Source organism: Chelmon rostratus, chromosome 14 (assembly GCF_017976325.1).
Source record: "Chelmon rostratus isolate fCheRos1 chromosome 14, fCheRos1.pri, whole genome shotgun sequence".
In the NCBI taxonomy this organism is placed as follows: domain Eukaryota; kingdom Metazoa; phylum Chordata; class Actinopteri; order Chaetodontiformes; family Chaetodontidae; genus Chelmon; species Chelmon rostratus.
In genome coordinates this window covers 26616902-26640380 of record NC_055671.1, presented here as the reverse complement: position 1 = coordinate 26640380, position 23479 = coordinate 26616902, and the positions used below count along the sequence as shown (strand labels likewise).

Here is a 23479-nt window from a genome sequence, read left to right as displayed (position 1 = left end):
TTTTTCATTTGTAGCGTTTGAGAAGAAGCCCTGTTGCCATGGCAACTGCCCCACAGATAGTGGGAGGCTGGCTGACTGTGAACCAATCGGAGAACACTTCTCATCATGTTTTCATCGAGCAGAACAGACATGATCACGTGATCATGTGATCACATGATGAAACTGAAAACCTCAGACAGTCTGGACCACTCTGACTCATCTGGGGACCCTGTTTGGGCCCCCTGGCCACTGTTTGGACAACTTTGTGTTTCACAGTTTAAATTTTTTTTATCTTTGAAAGATAATAGAAAATAAATGTTTTCAGTCTGTAGGCATTCCTCTGCAGAACCCTGAGGAACCAGGAGAATCCACACAACAGGAAGTGACACGTCAGCACGTCACAGCGTTTCACACGTCACACCGGCGAGCGAGGAGCGGGCCGGAGCGAATCAGAACTTACACAGCGAGTAACATCTGAGCGAGAAAATATCACAAACTAGTCGACTGAACATGAATTAATCAACCGTGTGTTCGGTACAGCTGAGCCTAGCTTAGCATCTGTTAGCTTTGCTCTACCATTTGGATCCGAGCGTTAGCGTTTATATTTGTGACTCTCTCTTCTGATTCGCTCTCATTCAGACTGAAACTTCAGGGTCGACTGATCCTACGTTCGATTCTCACGTCCGAAGATCGATTTTTATACATTTATATACGTATTTTCCGCACTATGAGGCGCACAGACAGAAAGTACCGTCCTGTGGTGTCTGGGGTGAGATCAGGGGTCAGTAACCCGGATGCGGCTCTTCCATCCCTCTGATGCGGCTCCTGAAAATAATTAATGAGCATTTATTTAAAATTTATTTTATTTTAGTTTGCTCGCGTGCTCACAGTTTATCCTGCGTAAAGATGCAGGTGACGGCGCACAGCGCTGAGGTTCAGACGCTGAGCGCTGAGGTTCAGGAGCAGAAATCACATTAACCACGTTTGATTCATATTTTACTGGCTATTATTTAGCACATATTCAGATTTTTTCATTGTTCATTTTATTATTCAGGTTGACAGCTGACGGCACGCAGAGAGTGGAATACCGCTGTTACTTTGGCCACGCCCCCTGACTACGACAGCCATAATTAACCAGTATTAGTTAATCAATATGCACTAAAGCTTTGATGTGACTTTGATCAGTTTACATGTTCACATTCTGAAAGCAGTTGATGTCTTATACTTGTAAAGATTTACAGTGAGATTCACCCTAAAGACACGTGTGTTTTCTCAGGAGCCCCCCCACCTCTGATGTTTGATCACTGAGCCTGTGAGCAGCAGAACTTCGTTTAGTTTTTATACATTTTGATGAATTATTTCACAGCTGTTTGATGACAGAACGGCCAAATTAAAGGAACATTTGTAGCAAACAGCTTTTGGCTGAATATTTATAATAATCCGTCAGTAATTCTGGTGAACATCATGTCTGTAAAATACTCGTCTATCACTCTGGGAGGGGGGTTGGTGCTGGCCATTTTCACTCGTCTTATAACCATCATTAATGCCAATACTTCATTAATCTGCTGCCAAATGTCAATAAAAAAAACTATTTTTAATAGACAATCAGGAAACAGCTGAAAAAAACGGTTTTAATGACACGAACCCGAATCGAATCGATTTGAATCGACCCCCCCCCCTGACGACACACAGTAACTGTAAACGCAGTAAATGACCCTTCAACAGTCCGAACAAACACGACACCGTGACGGTGAGGCGGGTGAAACGCTGCCGCTGACTGACGCCTGCCTGAAACTGAGGTAACCCCAGAGATAAGCCCCGCCCACAGCCCTCCTGAACACTGACAGCTCCGACCCCCCCTCCATACAGGAAGAGAGAGAAACATTGTCCATCTGTCTGCATCAGTCTCTGACAGACAGACAGGTATCAGTCTGAGAAGGAGGAGGGGGCAGGCTCCTCCTGCTGCCTGCAGTGGGCAGGTAGGGGGGGGGGTGTGGCGTGTGTGGAGGGGGCAGGGAGGTCTTGGCAGCAGCAGCCGTAGCTACGTTTCGAATTGTGTGAGCAGCGCACGGACTTCGGGCGTCAGCTGTTTGGCGGCGCTGGCTGCCTCAGCGATGGCGCGGCGGTACGGCCCCTTCCTCTTCCTGTCAAACCGGGACTGGAAGCTCTCCAGGAAGGGGGACAGCTGGGTGAGCGGCAGGAAGGAGGTGGTGGGGGAGCCGAACCAGGAGACGCGCGCCTCCTGCCGCACCGCCAGCCCCGTGTCGCCGCGCCGCGACACCGTTATGCCGAGCACACGCGCCGGCCACCAGGGGAAGCCGTAGATCTTTGCCCAGACGATGTCGCCGACGCACACCGTGCGACCGTCGGGGAGCAAACACTTGGACACCAACTTAGAGAAGACGGAGGAGGACGATGAAGACGAGGAGGAGGAAGACGTGGAAGACTTACGACGCCTCTTCAGTTCACCTCCCTCCTCCTCCTCACCACCGGCCTGCAACTCCTCGTCATCTGCTCTGGGGGGAGGGGTGGAGGGGGAGGAAGAGGAGGGACAGCGGGGCCCTAAGGAGGAGGGAGGGGGAGTGGGAGGGGAAGAAGAGGGTGCGTCTCCGTGAGGGGGGAGGTCAAAGGTCTCTGTGGAGCTGCACTCTGAGTGAGAGGAGTCCAGGGAGGAGGAGCGGGGAGGAGGATCCATTACCTGCCCATCATCTCCTCCCTTTCCCTGCTCTGTCCCCTCCTCCTCAGGCGTGCTCACCTCCTGTATCTCCACGGCAACACTGGCTGCACAGGAGTGGAGCGCTGGAGGAGGGGCTGTGGTCGAAGGAGGGGACGGGGCTGTGCTAGACTCAGGTGTGAGGACGGGGCTTAAAGACGGTTTGGGAGGTGATGAGCAAGCGCTCTGTTTTGTCGGGGGGGAGGAGGAGGAGGAGGAGCAGGGCGCTTGGCTGTCGTCGGTACGATACCTTTGGGGTTTGAGGCGCATTCTGGGTGGAAGAGGCGTGTGGGAGCTCGAGCTGACGGCAGCGCCGCTGAGGTGCTGGCGGCGGGTGTAGTGGACTTTCTGGTTGTGGTTCTGCAGCGCCGCCGCTCGGGTCACAGCCTTGGTGCGGTCCTGGTTGTGGGTCTGATCCTGGTTTTGATTCTGGTTCTGGTCTTTGGGCCGGCGATGCGCCGGTGGTGGTGACGGCTGGGAACTCCTCGCGAGCTTCTTGAGGACCTGCCGTGCTTTGGAGCGATCGACGGCAGAACCTTTGGCCAGGACCTTCTTGGAGTTCAACTTCAGACACATGCGGTTGGACGAGGATGGCGACGAGGATGAAGATGAAGCCACGCCCCTCAGGACACGGCGAGAGGAAGATGATGATGATGAAGATGACACACGTATTCCTGATGCCGAGCGCCTGTCTGCCACGGTACGCCCCGCCTTGTCGTCGCTCCTCAGCCGTTTGACCTCTGAGGAGATCGGTCCGTCGGCCGGTCGCCGCCGCCGGGACGCCTCCTCGCCCCTCAGATCCACCGGACCCCGTCGGGTATCCCTGTGCCCGCCTGACGCCACCACGCCTTTGCACTTGTCGCAGAGAACCTGGCGGGGACGGAGCTTGATGGCATTCATGATGGAGGTGGGCTCCTCGCAGCGGTAGCGCCGCTTTGGCCGTTTGATCTTGCGCGGCAGCGGCTGAGGTAAGGCCTGGTTGTAGGTGTCCCTGATGAACAGAGGAGGGGGGTACGGCGCACCCTCCTGGAACAGCGGTGGCGGTTTCGAGGTCCAGGGGTGAGGATGGAGCGGGGGCGGGGACGAAGGGCTGACGGTGACCTCCTCCTGTTTGGCGGACGGGTCGTCGCCGGCAACCGGCTGTGACTGCACGGACATCTGAGGTCGACTCCGGTCGTCCCGTCTGGGAAACACCGTGATGGGAATACCGTACGGTCCAAACCTACACACACACACACACACACACACACAAAACAGAGTGAGAGAACTGGAGACCGAATCCTAAAACTGAAACTCCGAACAGGAAGTAAAACTTCAGACTCACCAACAGTAACTGAAGTATTTGTATGTGTGAAGTATTTGTATGTGTGAAGTATTACATGTGTGCAGATAAATAAAATCACAGAATAATTCGGATGTTTTAGGATCAACACCAAATGAGCAGCAGGACAAACAACAGGAAATAACATGTTTGTTCTTTATTCTCAGTAAACATTCAGAGGTTTGGGTAATAACCACCGAACCCAACAATCACCACGATGGTGGAGCTCAGTGGTTGATGACTGTCAGCCATCAGCGGTGGACGACCAACCCGACATTCAACAGTGGCTCGTTGGCCATGACACTGAGGGGGGGGGGGTGATATCAACACAGCTGATATCTGATCCACCAACCAGCCGCAGTTTGATGAGAAATGGTTTGACTCTCAGTCCCACCATCTTCTCCCATTAAAGAAGTGCAGCTAACCACCAGAGGCAGTTAGACAACAAAACCCAAAATCTGTACACAAACACAGTTTCCAGGTTTTTGTCTTCTGTTTCTGTGGACACGTTATTAGTCTGTCATGTTCCTGAAAGGGACTTTGGTTGCTGTGTGTATTTACTTTGGAGTCTAATTCAAATACTACATGAATATTTTTTAACATTTGTTACTGCTTCAGTGTGATGAGGCTGTGGTAGTAGAATCTGTTGCAGTATGCAGTATGCAGTATCAATATGCAGTATTCGTATCAGTATGCAGTATCGGTATGCAGTATCGGTAAGCAGTATGCAGTAAGCAGTATGCAGTAAGCAGTAAGCAGTATGCAGTATCAGCATGCAGTATGCAGTAAGCAGTATGCAGTATCAGTATGCAGTATGCAGTATGCAGTAAGCAGTATCAGTATGCAGTAAGCAGTATGCAGTATCAGTATGCAGTATGCAGTATCAGTATGCAGTATGCAGTAAGCAGTATGCAGTATGCAGTATCAGTATGCAGTAAGCAGTAAGCAGTATGCAGTATCAGTATGCAGTATCAGTATGCAGTATGCAGTATGCAGTAAGCAGTATGCAGTATCAGTATGCAGTATCAGTATGCGGTAAGCAGTAAGCAGTATCAGTATGCAGTATGCAGTAGCAGTATGCAGTATGCAGTAAGCAGTAAGCAGTATCAGTATGCAGTATCAGTATGCAGTATGCAGCATGCAGTATGCAGTAGCAGTATGCAGTATGCAGTATCAGTATGCAGTATCAGTATGCAGTATCAGTATGCAGTATGCAGTATCAGTATGCAGTAGCAGTATGCAGTATCAGTATGCAGTATGCAGTATGCAGTAGCAGTATGCAGTATCAGTATGCAGTATCAGTATGCAGTGCTAATCCTTGACTGTTCTGGTGACATTAAGGATAAGATAAGGACACTGTGGAGCGAATCACGGGAATGTGCAGACCTTGGACAGATAACAGGAAGACTCAGGTCATGATGACCCCCCACACTCGCCATAACAGCAGCGGTTAGGGAACATTGAAGTGAACCAACGTGTCTGGGGGGGTCGGTCTATAAACTCATGTAGAGAAGCTGCAGCAGGACTTTCTGTAAACATCAGTACACTGAGCTCAGTAAATACAGGCTGCTACAGCTCTTCAGGGTCTTCTGACGTCATTGGCTGCAGTGACTTATCGTTTGATTCGTGGTTTATCTGACGCACAGCGAAGCAAAGCAGCTGTAAATATTTTACGTGTGCACGAGCCTCCTTCTGTGTGCCATGACGCAAACATTCTGTGGGAAGCACGAGAAGGATTTGTCCTGCAGAATATTTCTCGCCACATTCAGGTGATGATGTCATTAATGACGCGTTCGCAGCGTTTGCAGACAAACCAGGAAACCAGAACAGTCCAAACAGTGGATCCAAATGTCTTATAAAGACATGATATATAAGATATAATTAATCAGCCCAAAGGAAAATAAAAGGTAATTATATAAATACTCAGCTCATCAGTTAAGCCCAACTGTGTGAGTGTGAACAGACTATTTGTGTTGCCTAACCCAAAAACCCTGATCCAGCTTGGGATAAATAAAATATATTTATCTATCTGAGAAATGTGTATGAGCAAAGAGTTCACTTTTTATTTATTGGTCTAGAAAACTAAATAACTAAAAATATCAAGAGAGGAAATTCTCCTTATTAAACTGAAAAATACAACCACACACCTTTGAACTCAGTTTTTTCTTTTCCAGTGAACTCAGATGAGCTGAGCTGCCTCGTTAAATATCGTAACACACATTTCTATCGTGGTCAGTCTGATCTCTGGTCTGGTCAAAGTAACCGAGGTGGATTTCACAGTGTGCTGGTTTAGCAAAGTTATTCTTAAAAAATCTAAATACAACAGAAGATGAGTCTGGGGTCTAAAACTTTATTTATATTTAATTAAAACTCTCCATCGGTGACTAAAGCTGCCGTCGGCAGGTGGCTGACACGTCATCGCAGCAACACCTGAGCTGATCGACCCTGAACACCGGCGGCAGGAAGCACCATCGATCATTATATTTCAACTCTGTGACCCTTTGTACCCTGACGGCAGCTATCTGTCACAGTGATTCTGCTGGAGGGCAGATACACCAGAGACCAGGACCAGGACCAGGACCAGGACCCTTCAGGCCTTATATTGACAGAAGTAGAATCAGTGTTCAGGTTCGGGTGCAGTTTCATGGGCCGGCCTACCCGACACGCTGCAGGCGTCAACAGTCAGACTGAATTTTATGACAGTGCATGTATGACTGTTGATGACCTGGAGGTGCCTCCAGCCAAACCTCACGGCCATGTTCAAGGTGAAAACATCTGGGTAAAATCAGGTAACCACACCTGAGTGAGAGGGAAACAGGCTCTGTGCTGCTGGGGGGGGTAGCTGAGCTCTTTTATCAGAGTGTTCGTCCTGCAGCTCGTCTGTCAGCTTCAAGATGATAGAAAACGACAGAAACAATGAGACCTGTTGAACAAGACGTAACCATGGCAACACAGGACAGGACTCAGGGTTTCTGTTGTCCAGTAATTCATGTTGAAATCTGCCAAAGGCCGCAGTGGATTCATGACAGGACAGAAAATGACCCAGATTCACACAGATCACACAGGTGAGCTGCTAGGAGGTCAGAACAGTTCACCAATGAGTTTTAAGTCCTGGGGAGTCGGCTGAGCTGGAGATCATTCTGAAGTATCTGACAGGACACGACTAATAATTACTGTCATTATCAATTAATCTAATTACAATATTGACTGATTGTTTAGACGCCAAACAGTCCAAAGCTCAACACTGTAAGAAGTTGAAGTTATTAAAAATCACATTTTAAACCTTTTCAGTTTAACCACGAGGGACTGCAGAGGCACCACCATGTTCAGTAATGATCCCAGGTCAGTTACACTTTTCTGGGCTGGAAAAGACGTTCAACCCACAGCAGCACCGTGGGGACTTCATCTGAACGGATTAAAATTATTCTTTAAAATAATCCATCAAGTGTCTGAATGTTACTGCTGACTCACACGTTTAACAGTTAAACTGCAGTATTCAACAGAAAACATCAAATCTAGAATCAATTAAACTATTAATAGTTTATCTTAACTGATGAAGCTCCAGTCAAACCTGATTATTCTACCTGTTGGACAGGTGTTCATGATCATTTCACATCACATCTTATTTCAATAAAGTTTTACCTTTTGGAAACATCCATCAGCACCCCGGAGAACAGCTTCTCCCCCAGCCGGAAGGACACCACCAGCGCATCATCGATGACGTGATCCAGCGAGACCCGGACCTCGGACCCGGGACTGAGATCCTGCACAGAGGCGAGAGGCGGAGCGCCGAAACCAGGCTCGGGTCCAGGCTCTGGCCGGGAAGAGTCTTCTCCTGCAGGTTTTTCCTGCTTCAAGCTGTCCGTCATGAGCCGCCTCTTCGGCGACCGGCAGGGCGGGGAGGAGTCCCGCAGGCCGCGGCCCGACAGCTCCTCGTTCCCCGCTGAGTTTTTACCGAAGCCCGAGTCCGGATCCACGCTGTGCGGGACCGAAAGCCGCTCGGCGGTACCATCCAACATGGCGTCCTCCGCGGGGCCGGGCCTCAGCTCCGGCTGAACCAGAGCCGTGTAGCCTCTGTCTCGATCCGCCGTCTCCGCCCGATCCGTCGTCACGTTAGTGGTCGGTTCCGCCGGTTCCGCTAGAGACAGCCCGGCCTCGGTAACGGGCGGGGGAGCCGGGAAGGAGTGCAGGAAGACGGCGGAGGGCTGGGGGTCCGCCAGGATGCTGCGGTACACCGCCTGCACCGATACGTTCCCACCGCCCTCTGGATCCCCCAGTGCACCGGGAGAGAACCGGTCCAGGCTAATCCGATCCGTCGGGAAGTTACTGAGCAGTTCATCGTTAATGGTGTTATCAGAGAGCGCTTTTCCCGCCGCTGGCTCCAGCTCCGGCCCGACATGGCGGCGCTCCTCGCCGTCCCCACCATCCTCCACCCGCGGCACGACCGACTCTACAGCCGGGCCGTACTCCCGCGGCTCGTCGGTGTCCACCAGGGCTCCTGGGAGTCCAGGATCGGCCGGGCCTGGTTCTCGCGGACCCTCGTCGTCCGTGGCCGAGGTTATTGTTGTTGTCGGAACCGCCGCAGCTCCTGGCTCTGCAGCCACGGCCGCCATTTTCTTCCGCTGTGTTGCCGAACGGCACTTCGCCCCGCCTCCTACAATACTGCCAGCTGCGTAGGCGCACTGCCATTGGCTTGACTTCCTGTCAATCAAATGAAACGAGGAAGGGCGATATCTCTGATTGGATGGTTCTGTCATAGCCTGTCAGGCGTGAGGCTGCCGCCAGGGGGTGTTTATCTTTGCACGACACAAAAAAAACATGAGGAGCAAAACATCTATCGATATCTGATCAATCAGCAGCTGATCAACAAAACGATTTCTGATCTGAGTTCACCACAGTTTAATTTCAAGCAGATTAATCCAAAATATCTTCTTCAATTATGTGGACTCAATATTTTCTTAAATTTATTAAAACAACATCTTTCTGACAACACCATAAAATACGAGGAAAACTATCAACTGGTGTGAAATGTTACCGACATTTTTAAATATAACTATGGTGATATTCTGTGTTATTCTATTAATCTAGAATAGTCAGGTCAATACAGATCAATAAACTGATCATTAAGGTTAAACTGTGACCTTCAGAATAAAAGCACTGGGAGGTTAGATGTTAATGAGTTATTCATAACCACTGAATAAAAATACAGAGCAGTAATCATATAAGAGTGTCCATCAGCCAATCAGATGCTAATTGATTATTAATGTTGAAGTGAAAATAGTTTCATATTTTAATTAATTAATTAATGTATTTATTTTAATATACATACACATACATACATATATACATACATATATACATATATATGTGTGGTAGTAGATCGATTCTCTGTTGAGAAGAACTCTGTTACCTGCTCTTTAGAAGTTTTAGGTAGATTTTAGCTGTTTAGCAGAATCAGGTGGGCTTCACGTCAGGCATCACGTTATCATTGATAATGATGGTAGAATCAGATAATCTGATTGATTTAACTGATTTTTTAATACTGAAGCATCCTTTCTGTTTACTCACGGTCCTGATGAACCAGAAGTTCCCAGTCAGGATGCTCTCAGCTGTAAAGGCTTCGTGATGAGTGATGAAATGTTGCTAACATTCAGAGGTCTAGTTGTCAGATGTTTTTAATGTTTCTCACATTCAGAGTCTGTCAGGTCAGGAGGATTGTTCTGATTGGTCCAAAGACTTCCTCAGTTGGCTCTGTCAGGATGGATCCACAACCTGTGGACCAGCAGAGGGCAGTGTTACCTCAGACACCATCACCATGTCCGAACATTAGAAACATGAGAAACATGAAGGTAAAACATTAAATCATGATGTCTGATTGTTTCCGTACCTTCATGTTTGGATTTTTACATTTCACGTGATTTGATGAACTAATGTTTGTTTTATGTGTTTCCTATTGTTTAATTTCTTTGCATTTCTGCCTAATCATGTTACATTTATTATTTATATAATTCAATGAACCATCCATGAACCTGTGAGTGTGGATGGAGAGCTGGAGACTCACTGATGAGCTGATGGAAGGCAGGTGTGCAGGCTCAGGTGATGTTGTTTTTCTGTGCATTTTGGCTCATTGTCCACACACAATCAGTTTTAGGTTACTGAAAACAGCCTAAAGATGTTCAAAAAGTTTTGACATGAAAACAGAGAAAACTGAGTTTTAGTCTGTGATGTCAGAGAGTGGTCTGTTATCTCCTTTGTTCACAGGAGGTGATTCTGGCAGACGTGGCCAAAGTAGTGCTGATGTCACCGTGCGAACAGGACTTTTTACAGGTTTGCACAGAAATGTGCAGTTACTTTTCCACTTTTATTGAGGAACAGAGGAACGGAGGTCAGTGCTACATAATCCAACAGACTCAGGTACAGACTCAGTTCGTGTGACAGAGTCAGAAATAACCTTCATCATGAGTTTCTACAACATTTATTTGCTTGTCCTGTATATAGTTTGGGAGCCACCTGGTGGATTAATAGTGCAACTGCACAGATAGGGTTCCGTGACGTACACCACGACCATCTACAAGTGTGCAGTTGCACTGCTGATGACAGCTGTGTGCAGTTTATTTTTTACCAGCTCCAGAATAAAGACTGTACCAGAGCACGAGGACATGTCCATCATGTCCACAGAACACTTACTGTTACATTGGCTCAGCCATGGTTGTGATGATACTGCCTACATTTAGAAAATGACTTTAGTTACATCTTACTTTCATACTATTGACATGAAATCTCATCAGATAACAAGTTATGAAATTCTATATCTTAAAACTGAAATATATAAATTAGTTAACAGCTGCAACATTGAAGTGTTGAACACATTAGAATCCAATAATGTATATTATTATGAATAACAAGTACTTTTACTTTTGTTGTAGTATATTTGGAGGATAATGCTTGCATACTTTTACTTAATGTTTATCAATAAACAGAGTATGTCGACACTGTGGTATTTCTACTTTTGCTGAAGTAAAAATCTGGTCTTGTGACACAGGTCAGCCAGTTCAGTTACGAATCGCTCATATTTATCTCTGTGACTGAAAGTTCTTACAGTTAGAAACAAAGACGACAGCAGTCATTTGATATCAATCACAGTTTTATTCACGTGTTAAAGCAAATTACTGATTACTGATTTGTCATTTTTAAGAACACAAACTCTTTAAAACGTGTTTCAAACATCACTGCTGTGGCTAACCAATACATTTCACACATCTGGCTTTTATTAAAATAATTCAGAAATATGTTTAAATGTGAAATTATGTCATTTTTCTCAATAAAACAAATTTTCTGAAACAAAGAAAAACTTACACTGAGTCATTCTTTGATTCTCATTGGTTCATTCTTTTCCTCATTTATGGCTTAAGCCATGTGATTGGTTGAGGTTCAGTCCAGCTGTCATTGGCTCTGACTGATTGGTCAGAGGGCATTGAGTCCAGTCCCTTCTGCGTCCTTCAGCTCTTTTAAAGCCACGCCTTCCATCGAGATCACGCCCTCACGTCCCGGCGCCCCACCCTCTTGTAACAACACGCCCTCTTGGTGTTGGGGGGCGTGGTTTCTTCCAGACCTTCATACAAACAGATTGCAGTTACTGGTATTTATTTTTTACTAGTTATTGATCAGGTTGGTGATAACCAAGACCAGTAATGTAACTAGCTCCGCAGCTTGTTAGCATTAGTATCACTCTGCTCTGATAATTCAGTGGGGACTGCTAATTAAGGCAACACTGCTAATAAAGCTTACATGCTAATGAAGCTATCACTGCTAATGAAGCTAATGCTGCAAATGAAGCTAATGCTGCTATTGAAGGCAACAATGCAAATACAGCTAGCCTGCTAATAAAACTGTTAGCTATTAGTTCACCATTTCTCCTCCACGTCCTCAATGGTGTCAGGCAGTGGTATGTTAAGCGTCTCTGGCAGGAAGCAGGCGAAGCAGCCAGCCAACACCGCCGCCCCCCCATACACCACACTGGGCAGAGCAGGGAGTACCTGGAGGTGAAGACCATCTGTACAGTTAGCATCGGTTAGCCAGACGATGCTGCTGCCAATACAGACATCCAATCAATCAGCTGAGTTCAGACAGACAATTTAAGAGACGCTCATGATGAGAGACAGACAGACTGTCAGGCAGACAGACAGACAGAAGGACAGACAGACAGACTGTAAGGCAGACAGACAGACAGACTGTCAGAAGGACAGACAGACAGACTGTCAGGCAGACAGACAGACAGAAGGACAGACAGACAGACAGAAGGACAGACAGACTGTCGGGCAGGCAGACAGACAGAAGGACAGACAGACAGACTGTCAGGCAGACAGACAGACATCCTGTCAGAAGGACAGACAGACAGACTGTCAGGCAGACAGACAGACAGAAGGACAGACAGACAGACAGACGGACAGACAGCCAGACAGACAGACTGTCAGGCAGACAGACAGACAGAAGGACAGATGGACAGACAGACAGACTGTCAGGCAGACAGACAGACAGACAGACAGACGGACAGACAGCCAGACTGTCAGGCAGACAGAAGGACAGACAGACAGAAGGATAGGAGGACAGACAGACAGACTGTCAGGCAGACAGACAGACAGACAGAAGGACAGACAGACTGTCGGGCAGGCAGACAGACAGAAGGACAGACAGACAGACTGTCAGGCAGACAGACAGACAGACTGTCAGAAGGACAGACAGACAGACTGTCAGGCAGACAGACAGACAGAAGGACAGACAGACAGACTGTAAGGCAGACAGACAGACAGACTGTCAGAAGGACAGACAGACAGACTGTCAGGCAGACAGACAGACAGAAGGACAGACAGACAGACAGAAGGACAGACAGACTGTCGGGCAGGCAGACAGACAGAAGGACAGACAGACAGACTGTCAGGCAGACAGACAGACATCCTGTCAGAAGGACAGACAGACAGACAGAAGGACAGACAGACTGTCGGGCAGGCAGACAGACAGAAGGACAGACAGACAGACTGTCAGGCAGACAGACAGACATCCTGTCAGAAGGACAGACAGACAGACTGTCAGGCAGACAGACAGACAGACAGACAGACGGACAGACAGCCAGACTGTCAGGCAGACAGAAGGACAGACAGACAGAAGGATAGGAGGACAGACAGACAGACTGTCAGGCAGACAGACAGACAGACAGAAGGACAGACAGACTGTCGGGCAGGCAGACAGACAGAAGGACAGACAGACAGACTGTCAGGCAGACAGACAGACAGACTGTCAGAAGGACAGACAGACAGACTGTCAGGCAGACAGACAGACAGACTGTCAGGCAGACAGACAGACAGACGGACAGACAGCCAGGCTGTCAGGCAGACAGACTGTCAGGCAGACAGAAGGACAGACAGAAGGACAGACAGACAGAAGGATAGGAGGACAGACAGACAGACTGTCAGGCAGGCAGGCAGACAGACAGAGGGACAGACAGACTGTCGGGCAGGCAGACAGACAGAAGGACAGACAGACAGAAGGACCGGAGAGCTCACGGATGTCTTCACAGACATCTTCAACATCTCGCTGAGCCAAGCTGTTGTCCCCATATGCTTCAAAACCACCACCATCATCCCTGTCCCGAAGAAGTCGTCGCCCTCCTGTTTCAACGACTACCGTCCGGTAGCACTCACCCCCATCCTCATGAAGTGCTTCGAACGGCTAGTGTTGAAACACATCAAGACTGTCCTCCCACCCTCCCCGGACCCCTTCCAGTTTGCTTAACGGCCCAACCGCTCGACCGATGACGCCATCTCCACTGCCCTCCACTCAGCCCTCACACATCTGGACAATAAAGACTCTTCAGCTCAGCATTCAACACAATCATCCCACAACAGCTCATCGCAAAACTGGACCAGCTGGGATTAAACACCTCCCTGTGCAACTGGCTGCTGGACTTCCTGACTGGGAGACCTCAGGCAGTTCCGGTCGGCAGGAACACATCCAGCACTACCACACTGAACACGGGGGCCCCCCAAGGATGTGTGCCGAGCCCCCTCCTCTTCACTCTGCTGACCCACGACCGCACACCGTCGCACAGCTCCAACCTCCTCGTCAAGTTCGCCGATGACACAACTGTGGTGGGTCTCATCAGCAACGACGACGAGGCGGACTACAGGAGCGAGGTGAGCCGCCTGGCCTCGTGGTGTGAACACAACAATCTCTCTCTGAATGTGGAGAAGACGAAGGAGATTGTTGTGGACTTCAGGAGAAGACGCCCCCAGTATGCCCCCCTTACCATCAATGGTGCTACAGTGGAGAGGGTAAGCAGCACCAAATTCCTGGGTGTGCACGTCACTGAGGACTTCTCCTGGACCACCAACACCACATCGCTGGCCAAGAAAGCGAACCAGCTCCTCTACTTCCTCGCAAACTGAGGAAAGCTAGAGCCCCGGCCCCCATCATGCACACCTTCTACAGAGGCACCATCGAGAGCATCCTGACCAGCAGCATCACCGTGTGGTATGGCGCCTGCTCCACGTCCTGCAGGAAGAACCTCCAGCGCATCGTGAGAGCAGCTGAGAAGATCATCGGTGCTTCTCTCCCCTCCCTCCACGACCTCTACACCTCCCGCCTCCCCCGCAAAGCCCTCTGCATTGCAAGAGACCCCACCCACCCGTCACACAGCCTCTTCAGCCTGCTGCCATCAGGGAGGAGACTGCAGAGTCTGCGGGCCAAGACCAGCAGACTGTGGGACAGCTTCGTCCACCAGGCTGTCAGGATGCTGAACTCTCTCCTGCTCTGCCCCCCCTCCACACAAACACACAACCTGGACTATAACTCCCTGCTGATCATGCTGATCCTTTTTGGTCAAATCAATGGATTGCTGAATTTCAGGTCTCCAAAGTCTTATTAATGATTGCATGAGCACAAAGTGGTCGGTAATGGAGACCTGAGTGTCTGAGCCTTATCTTTTCTATGCTAACACTCCTGTACACTCGCCATGCTGGCTAAGCTCAGTCGTAGTAGTAGTAAATATAAAGCTTGCTATCATTATAGCCTCCTGCTGTGCAGCACCTTCATACACCAACGTACTTTTCACTCGTAGGCGAGGCAAACCATCACACTAACACACTGCCCTCTAGTGGATCGGAGGGTGTGTTTATCATGAATTAATTAAATCAGGAATTTCAAGATGAATGCGATCAATTGGTTCTATACACGTATTTATTCTTTGATGGATCTTCACCTTCACTACATTCACATTGTTTACATGGATTATACGAATAAAGAGTATAGAAAAGAAGAATCATTCATCAATTTGTTTGTCATGTTAATATTATTGTTTGATAATGAGGTTTGGATCAGTGATGTCACCTCGTCCAGGATGAGGACGGCGGGGGCCGCCATGCTGCCGACTCTAGCCATTGTGGAGACAAAGCCCATTCCTGTCTGCCTGAAAACACAAGACAAAAGAAACACACACACACACACACACGCACACACACACATTACACACACACACACACAGACACACACATTACACACACACACACACGCACACACACACATTACACACACACACACAGACACACACATTACACACACACACGCACACACACACATTACACACACACATACACACACATTACACACACACACACATTACACACACACACACACATTACACACACGCACACACACACACACATTACACACACACACACGCACACATTACACACACACACGCACACATTACACACACACGCACACGCACACACACACACACACACACATTACACACAATAGACGTTACGTGCACATTATTATTCATGATGGTCATATCTGTATAACTGCACACAGTCGTCACATTTATTTTATGTTTGTCTTCTTTTCATCCTGTTTTATTTTTGTTATCAGTTGATCAGTTTTTCCCTTTGCTTTCTGCAACGTTAGATCAATAAAATGTATCTGACCTTATCAGCCACAGATTGACAGATTATTTGATTAAATATCATGCTGTTACTATAGAGGGAGTCCAGTAGTTTGAAGTCTCTGTATTTCTATTTTTTGTTTTGTTTCTGAATCTGGTCTTCATCAAATTATAGACTATTGATCAATCATTCTTATAGCAACTGTAGCTATTCATAAGAAACTGCTTAAAAAACAGTGACTCTAAAACTCAAAGAGGCTCTGAAAGAAAGCACATTAATGAAAATTTGTCATTCATGTTTCAGGCGATAACACAGGAATCCTGACTTCTCATTAATATCCTGATCAAAGGACTCCAGCACTGGGTGGGTTTAAGATAAGACAAAATAAAATAAAATGTTATTAAGACCATGCAAGACAAATTAAAATGTTACACACAGCAAAGAATATAAGAGAGACATAGGAAGATCAAAAGACAATAAAAAGGGGATACAAAATTAAAAAACAACTATATATGTACATCTCCGATCTCCAATGATAAAGCCATCGTTGGATGTGTATCACAGGGGAACGAGCTGGAATACAGAGACCTCATCACTAACTCTGTCCACTGGTGTGGACTGAACCACCTGCACATCAACACCAGCAAGACCAAAGAGATGGTGACAGACTCCTGCAGCACCACAGACTTCACCGGTGTGCATCCAGGGTCTGGACACTGAGATCCTGGAGGAGTACAAATACCTGGTGTCCACCTCAACAATAAACTGGACTGGTCCACTAACAGTGATGTCCTGTACAGGAAGGACCAAAGAGGTCCTTTGGAGTATGTAGGACATGACTGAGGACTTTCTATGACTCTGTGGTTGACTCTGCAGTCTTTTACTCAGTGGTCTGCTGGGGCTGTGGAAGCTCTGAGAGGGACAGAAAGAGACCTGGTTCTGTCCTGGACTGTCCTCTGGACACCACTGAGGATGGAGGTGAGAGGAGGATGTTAGCCAAGCTGACATCCATCATGGACAACCCCTCCCACCCCCTGCATGACACAGTGGGGGCCCTCAGCAGCTCCTTCAGTAACAGACTGCTGCATCCACCCTGTAAGAAGGAACTACCACAGGTCCTTCATACCATCAGCTGTCAGAGTTCAACTCCAGCGTTGACTAACTTAGCGCTGGTTTCCATATTCAGACTGTTGTTTGCAGTGATGTGTGACATCATCATTCACCTCGTACCTTGCAGTACTGCTCTTCTCCACTCTCATTGAGTACTCTACATATCAATACACAGTAGTATTCTACTTTGACATATACATATTTATTTCTGTGCAATCATTAATGCTGTAGTCACTTTATCCATTCAATGCAATCTGTGTAAAGTCTGTGAAATTCTACAGAATTTTTGGAAGTGTATCTTTATGGCAATTTGTCAGTTCTTTGCAGCAATATGTATTTTCATATATATATATTCTACATATTTTTTTCTCTGACAGCCCTTTGTATAAAATGTTCATATATATATTCAGCTTTTATTTTGTATTTCTGTTGCTATTTTTTTTTCCAACTGTCATTACCTGCTGCCTGTAACACCTGGATTTCTCCAGCTGTGGATTAATAAAGTCTATCTTATCTCATTAATTTGTCCTCCATCGTTGCCATTGTTTAGCACTTGTACACGTAGAATGTGAGGGTTTGTCTTTGCGGTATTTGTCCTGCACCTCCTCGTTTGTCATTGGACGACTGTTTAAAAAGTGACGAGTGCAGTGTTTTACCCAGCGCTGAACGTTATTCAGCTCTTACAAAAAAAAAGACACATAGACGGCAGGCATCTTGTTTGTAACATAATGTAAATATGCAGCACTCACATTGCATAAAGTTCAGAAAATGCACTTGTCTCAGGACAAAAATCACTTTGGTGAACACCCTCGCTGATGCATGTTGCTGCGTGGACGTCAGTAAAATCAGTAAACTTTGATTTAACTGCTGCTGGAGGACGACATTACTCTGAAAGAGAAGAGACTCGAAGAGGTCTGTTGAACACACCTGAGCTCATAAAGTTAATCTGAAGACATGGCCTTTGACCTAAAACTGAAGCCCTCCAAATGTTTTTTATATATTTGTCATCTTCCATGAAAATGGGCCGAAGCATTAATCCAATAATCAGGTAACGACTTCTCAAACAGGTGGACAGTTCCCGTTTGTCAGGATTTGAAGCAGCAGTCTCACCTGATGACGGTAGGGTAGAGTTCTCCCGTGTACAGGTAGACAACAGTGAAGGAGGCCGAGGTGAAACCTTTACCGAGACATGCCAACGTGGTCCTGATGGTCTGCATGTCTGGTGGGGGAGGGATATCATGAGTGTATGCTGGTGAGGACCCTCATTTTGCTTTTAGTATTCAGATTCTAATCTGGTCCAGTGCCGTGAAGTGGACATGTGGTTTACTTTGAACGTGTTCAGCTCCTGCTTCAAAAGAACAGTTCACTGAACAGTCATGTCCTGGACTGAAACTACAGGTGCACTGACAGGTGCACTGTGACAATGAAGCTCCGCCTTCTCATCTGGTGCAGTACAACAGAGTGACATTATTAAACTCATTCTGTCCTGAACTACAGGTGTTAAAGCCTTAAACCTGGTCCTGGTTCTTAGTGTTTATCACCTGTGTGTGTGTGTGTGTGTGTGTGTGTGTGTGTGTATTAGTGTGTTGGTGTTTGTTACCTGTGGGGACAAAGATGTTAGCGAAGATGATGAGGGCCGACAGGAAGAGACAGGTCGCCTGAGATACCCTCCTCCCCAGGTAACTGAGCATGCCCAGAGCCAACAGTTTGGCAGGAAAATCAACAGTTCCAAAGATGATCTGTATCACGTAGATACTCACCTGGAACAACCAAGAGGCAATAGGAGGACAGCTCAGTATGAAGCAGCCAATAGGAGGAGAGGAAGGGTAGACAGGTGACTTCTTGCCAGCTGATAATTTAACTTAATATTATAAACACTTAAAAGTCACAATGATGGCAATCTTTTCCATCTGTAGCTTTCATCCCTCACTCACCTGAGCCCGGGGTATCAGGTGAGTGAGGTATACAGGAAGTTTTCAGCAGCTCTTAGCTAACATGTAGCATTGATGTTAATCTGTTGTCTTACCCCGAACTTCTGCAGGTCCATTGCCAAACCGTAGTACGCAAAACTGGTGGAGAACCTGCAGAGGAAGAAGACGAATGATGGACAAGTGGATCAAACAAATTTATTAAGTGGTAACCCCTTGAGATGCATCCACTCGTCTTCCAGGGGGTCCTGGAAGACGAGTGGATGACAGGAGGACAGACGGACAGGTAGATGTATATATTGTGTCTCTGTGTCAGGTGGAGCAAATTCTAGACTTTTCTGTGATTTAAATGTAAATAAACAAAAGTAAATGAATGAAGGTGAATGAATGTGTAAATAAAGGTAAAGCAGGTGTGTTTTCTGACCAGACGGCAATCAGACAGATGGAGATACGTCTCATCCCTCTGGTCCTCAGCAGGTCGTATGCTGTGAACGATGAACGACTTGACTCAATCTCCTTCTTCATGTGAGAATGTAGAACCTGCAGGTCACATGGGACAGATCTCAGGTTCTGATTGAATAGTACAGATCTTTTGTGACAGACAGGTAGACAGACAGGTTACCTCCAGTGTTAACTTGTCGATTATCTCTGATTTTCCGTTGATTCGAGCAACTCTGTGAAGATTCTTTAACGCCTCATCAGACCGACCGTTCAGAACCAACCAGCGAGCTGACTCCGAGTACCACCTGGCCAATCAGGGAGCAGAAAGATTAGAACCACCTCACCAATCAAAGGGCAGAACGATCAGAATCAAATAAAACAATAAAACATTTGACCAATAAGAGAGCAGATTGACAAGAGGAATACATTCTATACATTTGAAGGTCTACACTGACCAGCTGTAGGCAAAGAACAGGAACTGAGGGGCACAAACGGCCACCTGCAGCTTCCTCCAGTCTCTCAGCCAATAGGCGAGCCCGGCCAGGATCATCTGACCAAATGTGAAGAAGAAGGAGGTCAGCGTGCCCACTAACGTCCTCTCTCTGGTTGGGATCCACTCTACCTCTGCAGACAGACAGGTAGACAGTCAGGTAAACAGAGAGACAGGTAGACAGACAGGTTTATCGATCTCTGAGGATATGTCATCACTTTGTTTCCATAGCGATCGAATCGGACGAGAGACACGTTAAAAACTGAACCTGCAGTTTATGACAGACAGACAGATATACAGGTAGACAGGTAGACAGGTACTTAGTGAGACAGACAGACAGATATACAGGTAGACAGGTACTCAGTGAGACAGACAGACAGATATACAGGTAGACAAGTGGACAGGTACTCAGTGAGACAGACAGACAGATATACAGGTAGACAGGTACTCAGTGAGACAGACAGACAGATATACAGGTAGACAGGTGGACAGGTACTCAGTGAGACAGACAGACAGATATACAGGTAGACAGGTACTCAGTGAGACAGACAGACAGATATACAGGTAGACAGGTACTCAGTGAGACAGACAGACAGATATACAGGTAGACAGGTGGACAGGTACTCAGTGAGACTCCATTAAGGATGATTCCCGACACCGCCATCCCACTCAGAAACCTAAAAACGCAGTAGGCGGTGTATGAAGGAGAGAGGGCGGAGCTACAACCGAGCACGCCCAGCTGCAGGTACGACCAAATAAGGACAGATCGCCTCCCAAACCTGAGAGAGAGAGAGAGAAGGATTCTGATTGGTTTGATTTTATGGTGCACCGACAAACGATGAGCAGGCATGAAGAAGAAAGAAGATGTTACTTAAACATGCACACATTCATAGAACATCGTCATCATCAGACTCTTCAGAGCCATTGATGGTTCAAACCTGCGCAGGTTTAAAGCTTTAATGGCTGTACGCATGTTTACAGTTTGAACAGGTGAGTATCACCTGTCAGACAGGCCGCCGTAGACTATGGCTCCTGTTAAAACTCCACCCATGTAGATGGTCTGGATCATCTGTTTCAGAGGACGCAGAGAACAGACCAGCTCCCACTGAGAAAGAGACAGGGACGATGAAGGTCAACAATCATCACCACATCAGTGTTGACGAACATCAGTGAGCAGGTTTCTCCTCGTCACCTCAGAGACGGTGGTGGCAAAGAACTCAGAGCTGTCGAACGTCCATCCGTCCAAACATCCCTCCGTCTGTAGGTGGCTAACATTACCTGAGTTGTTAGCAGCTAACAGCTGCCACTGAGGCTCCACATACCTGAACATGTAGAACAGGAAGTGATGTAATAATCAATACAACTCAACATGAAGAAGACAAAAACTACAAGAACAACTTTCACCTCCTGCAGCGGTCCAGTCTATTCCCTGAAGAGTCCAGAGGGATGAAAGCTTTCAGGAGCTGCTTCTCATCCACCTGAAACAATCAGCTGCTTTATTAGTCAGTCTACTCAAACAGGCTGCTTGTTACCTGGTTGGGTTTGACCAGGTACTTGGGAGCGACATGGGTTACCTGATAGTGTGACAGGTTACCTGGTAGTTAGACAGGTTACCTGGGAGTGTCATGGATGTTACCTGGTAATGTCACACTGGTTACCTGTCACACAGGTAACCTGACAGCGACACAGGTTAGGTAGCAGTTGAAGAGGTCGGACAGGTTACCTGGTAGTTAGGCTGGTTACCTGGCAGTGAAACAGGTTACCTGATAGTGTCATACAAGTTACCTGGTATTGTCACACGTTACCTGCAGGTGCGACAGGTTGTAGAGGGTGTGGTTTGCCGGCAGGTTGCAGTGGTGGGCGGGGATTCCTGAGACGAAGTTGTTCAGCAGGTTCTGACTCGCCAACAACAAACCAGGTAAACTGATCAAAGTCACGTGGAGCCACTGGTACCTGCCAAATCCGCCCACCTTACCATACAAAGGGGTGGGACAGGAAACACACGTTACACATCATATCACACCTGGTGTGCATGGTCAGGTGTGCTCAGGCGGACTAACTTCACAGTAATCAGGTTCCAGCAGGAGTTCACTCACCTCCTCCAGCAGCTCAGCGAAGCCCATCTCTTCAGTCTGATTCCTCGATTTAGGCCGTTTTTATAGTTTAGCTTCAAAATTTAAACTTTATAAAATATTTTCTAAAACTGATTGTCCATGTTTCTCTGTTCCACTGACACAGCCGTTAACCTAATAATATTAATAATGATAAATACTACTACTACTACTAGTACTACCACTAATAATAATGATAATGATAACAATGACAGAAACAACAATACAAACAGATTTCAGGTTCAGTTCCAGCAGAATGCGCCTGAAAACAAGACAAATGTATAAAAATGGTTAAAACTTTTTCAAAAATATGAACTTTTAACCTTTTAAAACTCCACAAATGTGTTTAAATGTTCAGGTCAAAAGTCAAACTGTTCCAAACCTCCACCAAACTATCCAAAACCTTCTACTTAACGAATTCCAGACTTCCAACCCCAGTCATTTACCCTGATAATAACTGAACAGGAGTGCTGCAGCGTGGTTTTACAATGAACTCTAAAAGGGTGAAATATTTCTATGGAGTCTGGTGAGAGTTCTTAAAGGATTACTGCAGCTGCAACCGAATGAAACAGAATGAAAAGAGGATTTTCTCTGGAAATCAGTGAAAACGTACTTACAGTCTGCAGGCTGACGGACGACTGGATGGCTGGGAGGGGGTGGAGAGACGGGTGGATGGGTGGAGAGACGGGTGGACAGACGGGTGGAGAGATGGGTGGACAGAGCAGATAATAGACACAAGGAACTTAATAAGTGACTTTAAAAAGAAAAGTCAACATCTCCACTCGCTGTGTCCCCTGGTGTCATTTTGTCTGTTAAGTGGTCGAGAGACACTGGTAACATAACAGACCCCCCCTCTCTTTCTGCTTTTCTTGGCGTAACAATCATTTGTTTTTCAGTTAATGGTTGAGCATAGTCTCTCTCTCTCTCTCTCTCTCTCTCTCTCGAACGAAGGAAAACCTTCGATCTGATTTTTTAGATGCATAAATTGAGAAATCAATAAATGTATAAATATCTGTAGTTGTTTAATTAAAAACTTGTAATCTGAATAAAACTAGACTGAATGAAGCCCCTGACTGTCACACAGTCACACTTCCTGTCAGTCTTGGACAATAAAAGCCTCACACGGTTCACTGCAGCAACAGGAAGTGGTGAATTCATTCTAACTTTGACAAACTCTCCTAAACCTCCTTCCAACCGATCCAGACCTCCTCCTGCAGAGTTTTGTGACTTGAGGTAACTCTGCAAACTCGTCCCCTCAGTTTGTTTTCGTGTCCTCGTGTCTCGCTGAGTCTCTGAAGTTTTTCTTGACTGGAATTCAACCAAATGAGTTTCAATCAACAAACATCTCAGCAGGTTTCGGATCCAGATGACGAGACCAGGACACAACAGAGACTGCAGGGACGAACTGAACAAAGAGATACACGCTCATTAAGAATGGTGAAAGTAT

The 23479-nt window shown here is 46.9% G+C and overlaps 2 protein-coding genes across 2 annotated transcripts; both read right to left on the bottom strand.

The window, feature by feature from the left end:
• Positions 1-981: 981 nt before the first annotated feature.
• Positions 982-8630, bottom strand: pwwp2a (PWWP domain containing 2A). The gene is made up of 2 exons (XM_041952931.1): positions 7656-8630; positions 982-3914 (listed from the first exon to the last, which is right to left on the bottom strand). Exons 1-2 carry the CDS (start codon positions 8624-8626, stop codon positions 2021-2023), a joined length of 2865 nt encoding a protein of 954 aa, XP_041808865.1. The 5' UTR covers positions 8627-8630; the 3' UTR covers positions 982-2020.
• Positions 8631-11477: 2847 nt separating this feature from the next.
• Positions 11478-22044, bottom strand: oatx (organic anion transporter X). Its single transcript, XM_041952669.1, has 15 exons — positions 22018-22044; positions 21727-21891; positions 21326-21399; positions 21114-21243; positions 20923-21026; positions 20546-20700; positions 19887-20055; positions 19613-19736; positions 19415-19530; positions 19089-19143; positions 18663-18822; positions 18173-18281; positions 15396-15474; positions 11922-12049; positions 11478-11625 (listed from the first exon to the last, which is right to left on the bottom strand). Exons 1-15 carry the CDS (start codon positions 22042-22044, stop codon positions 11478-11480), a joined length of 1743 nt encoding a protein of 580 aa, XP_041808603.1.
• Positions 22045-23479: the final 1435 nt, after the last annotated feature.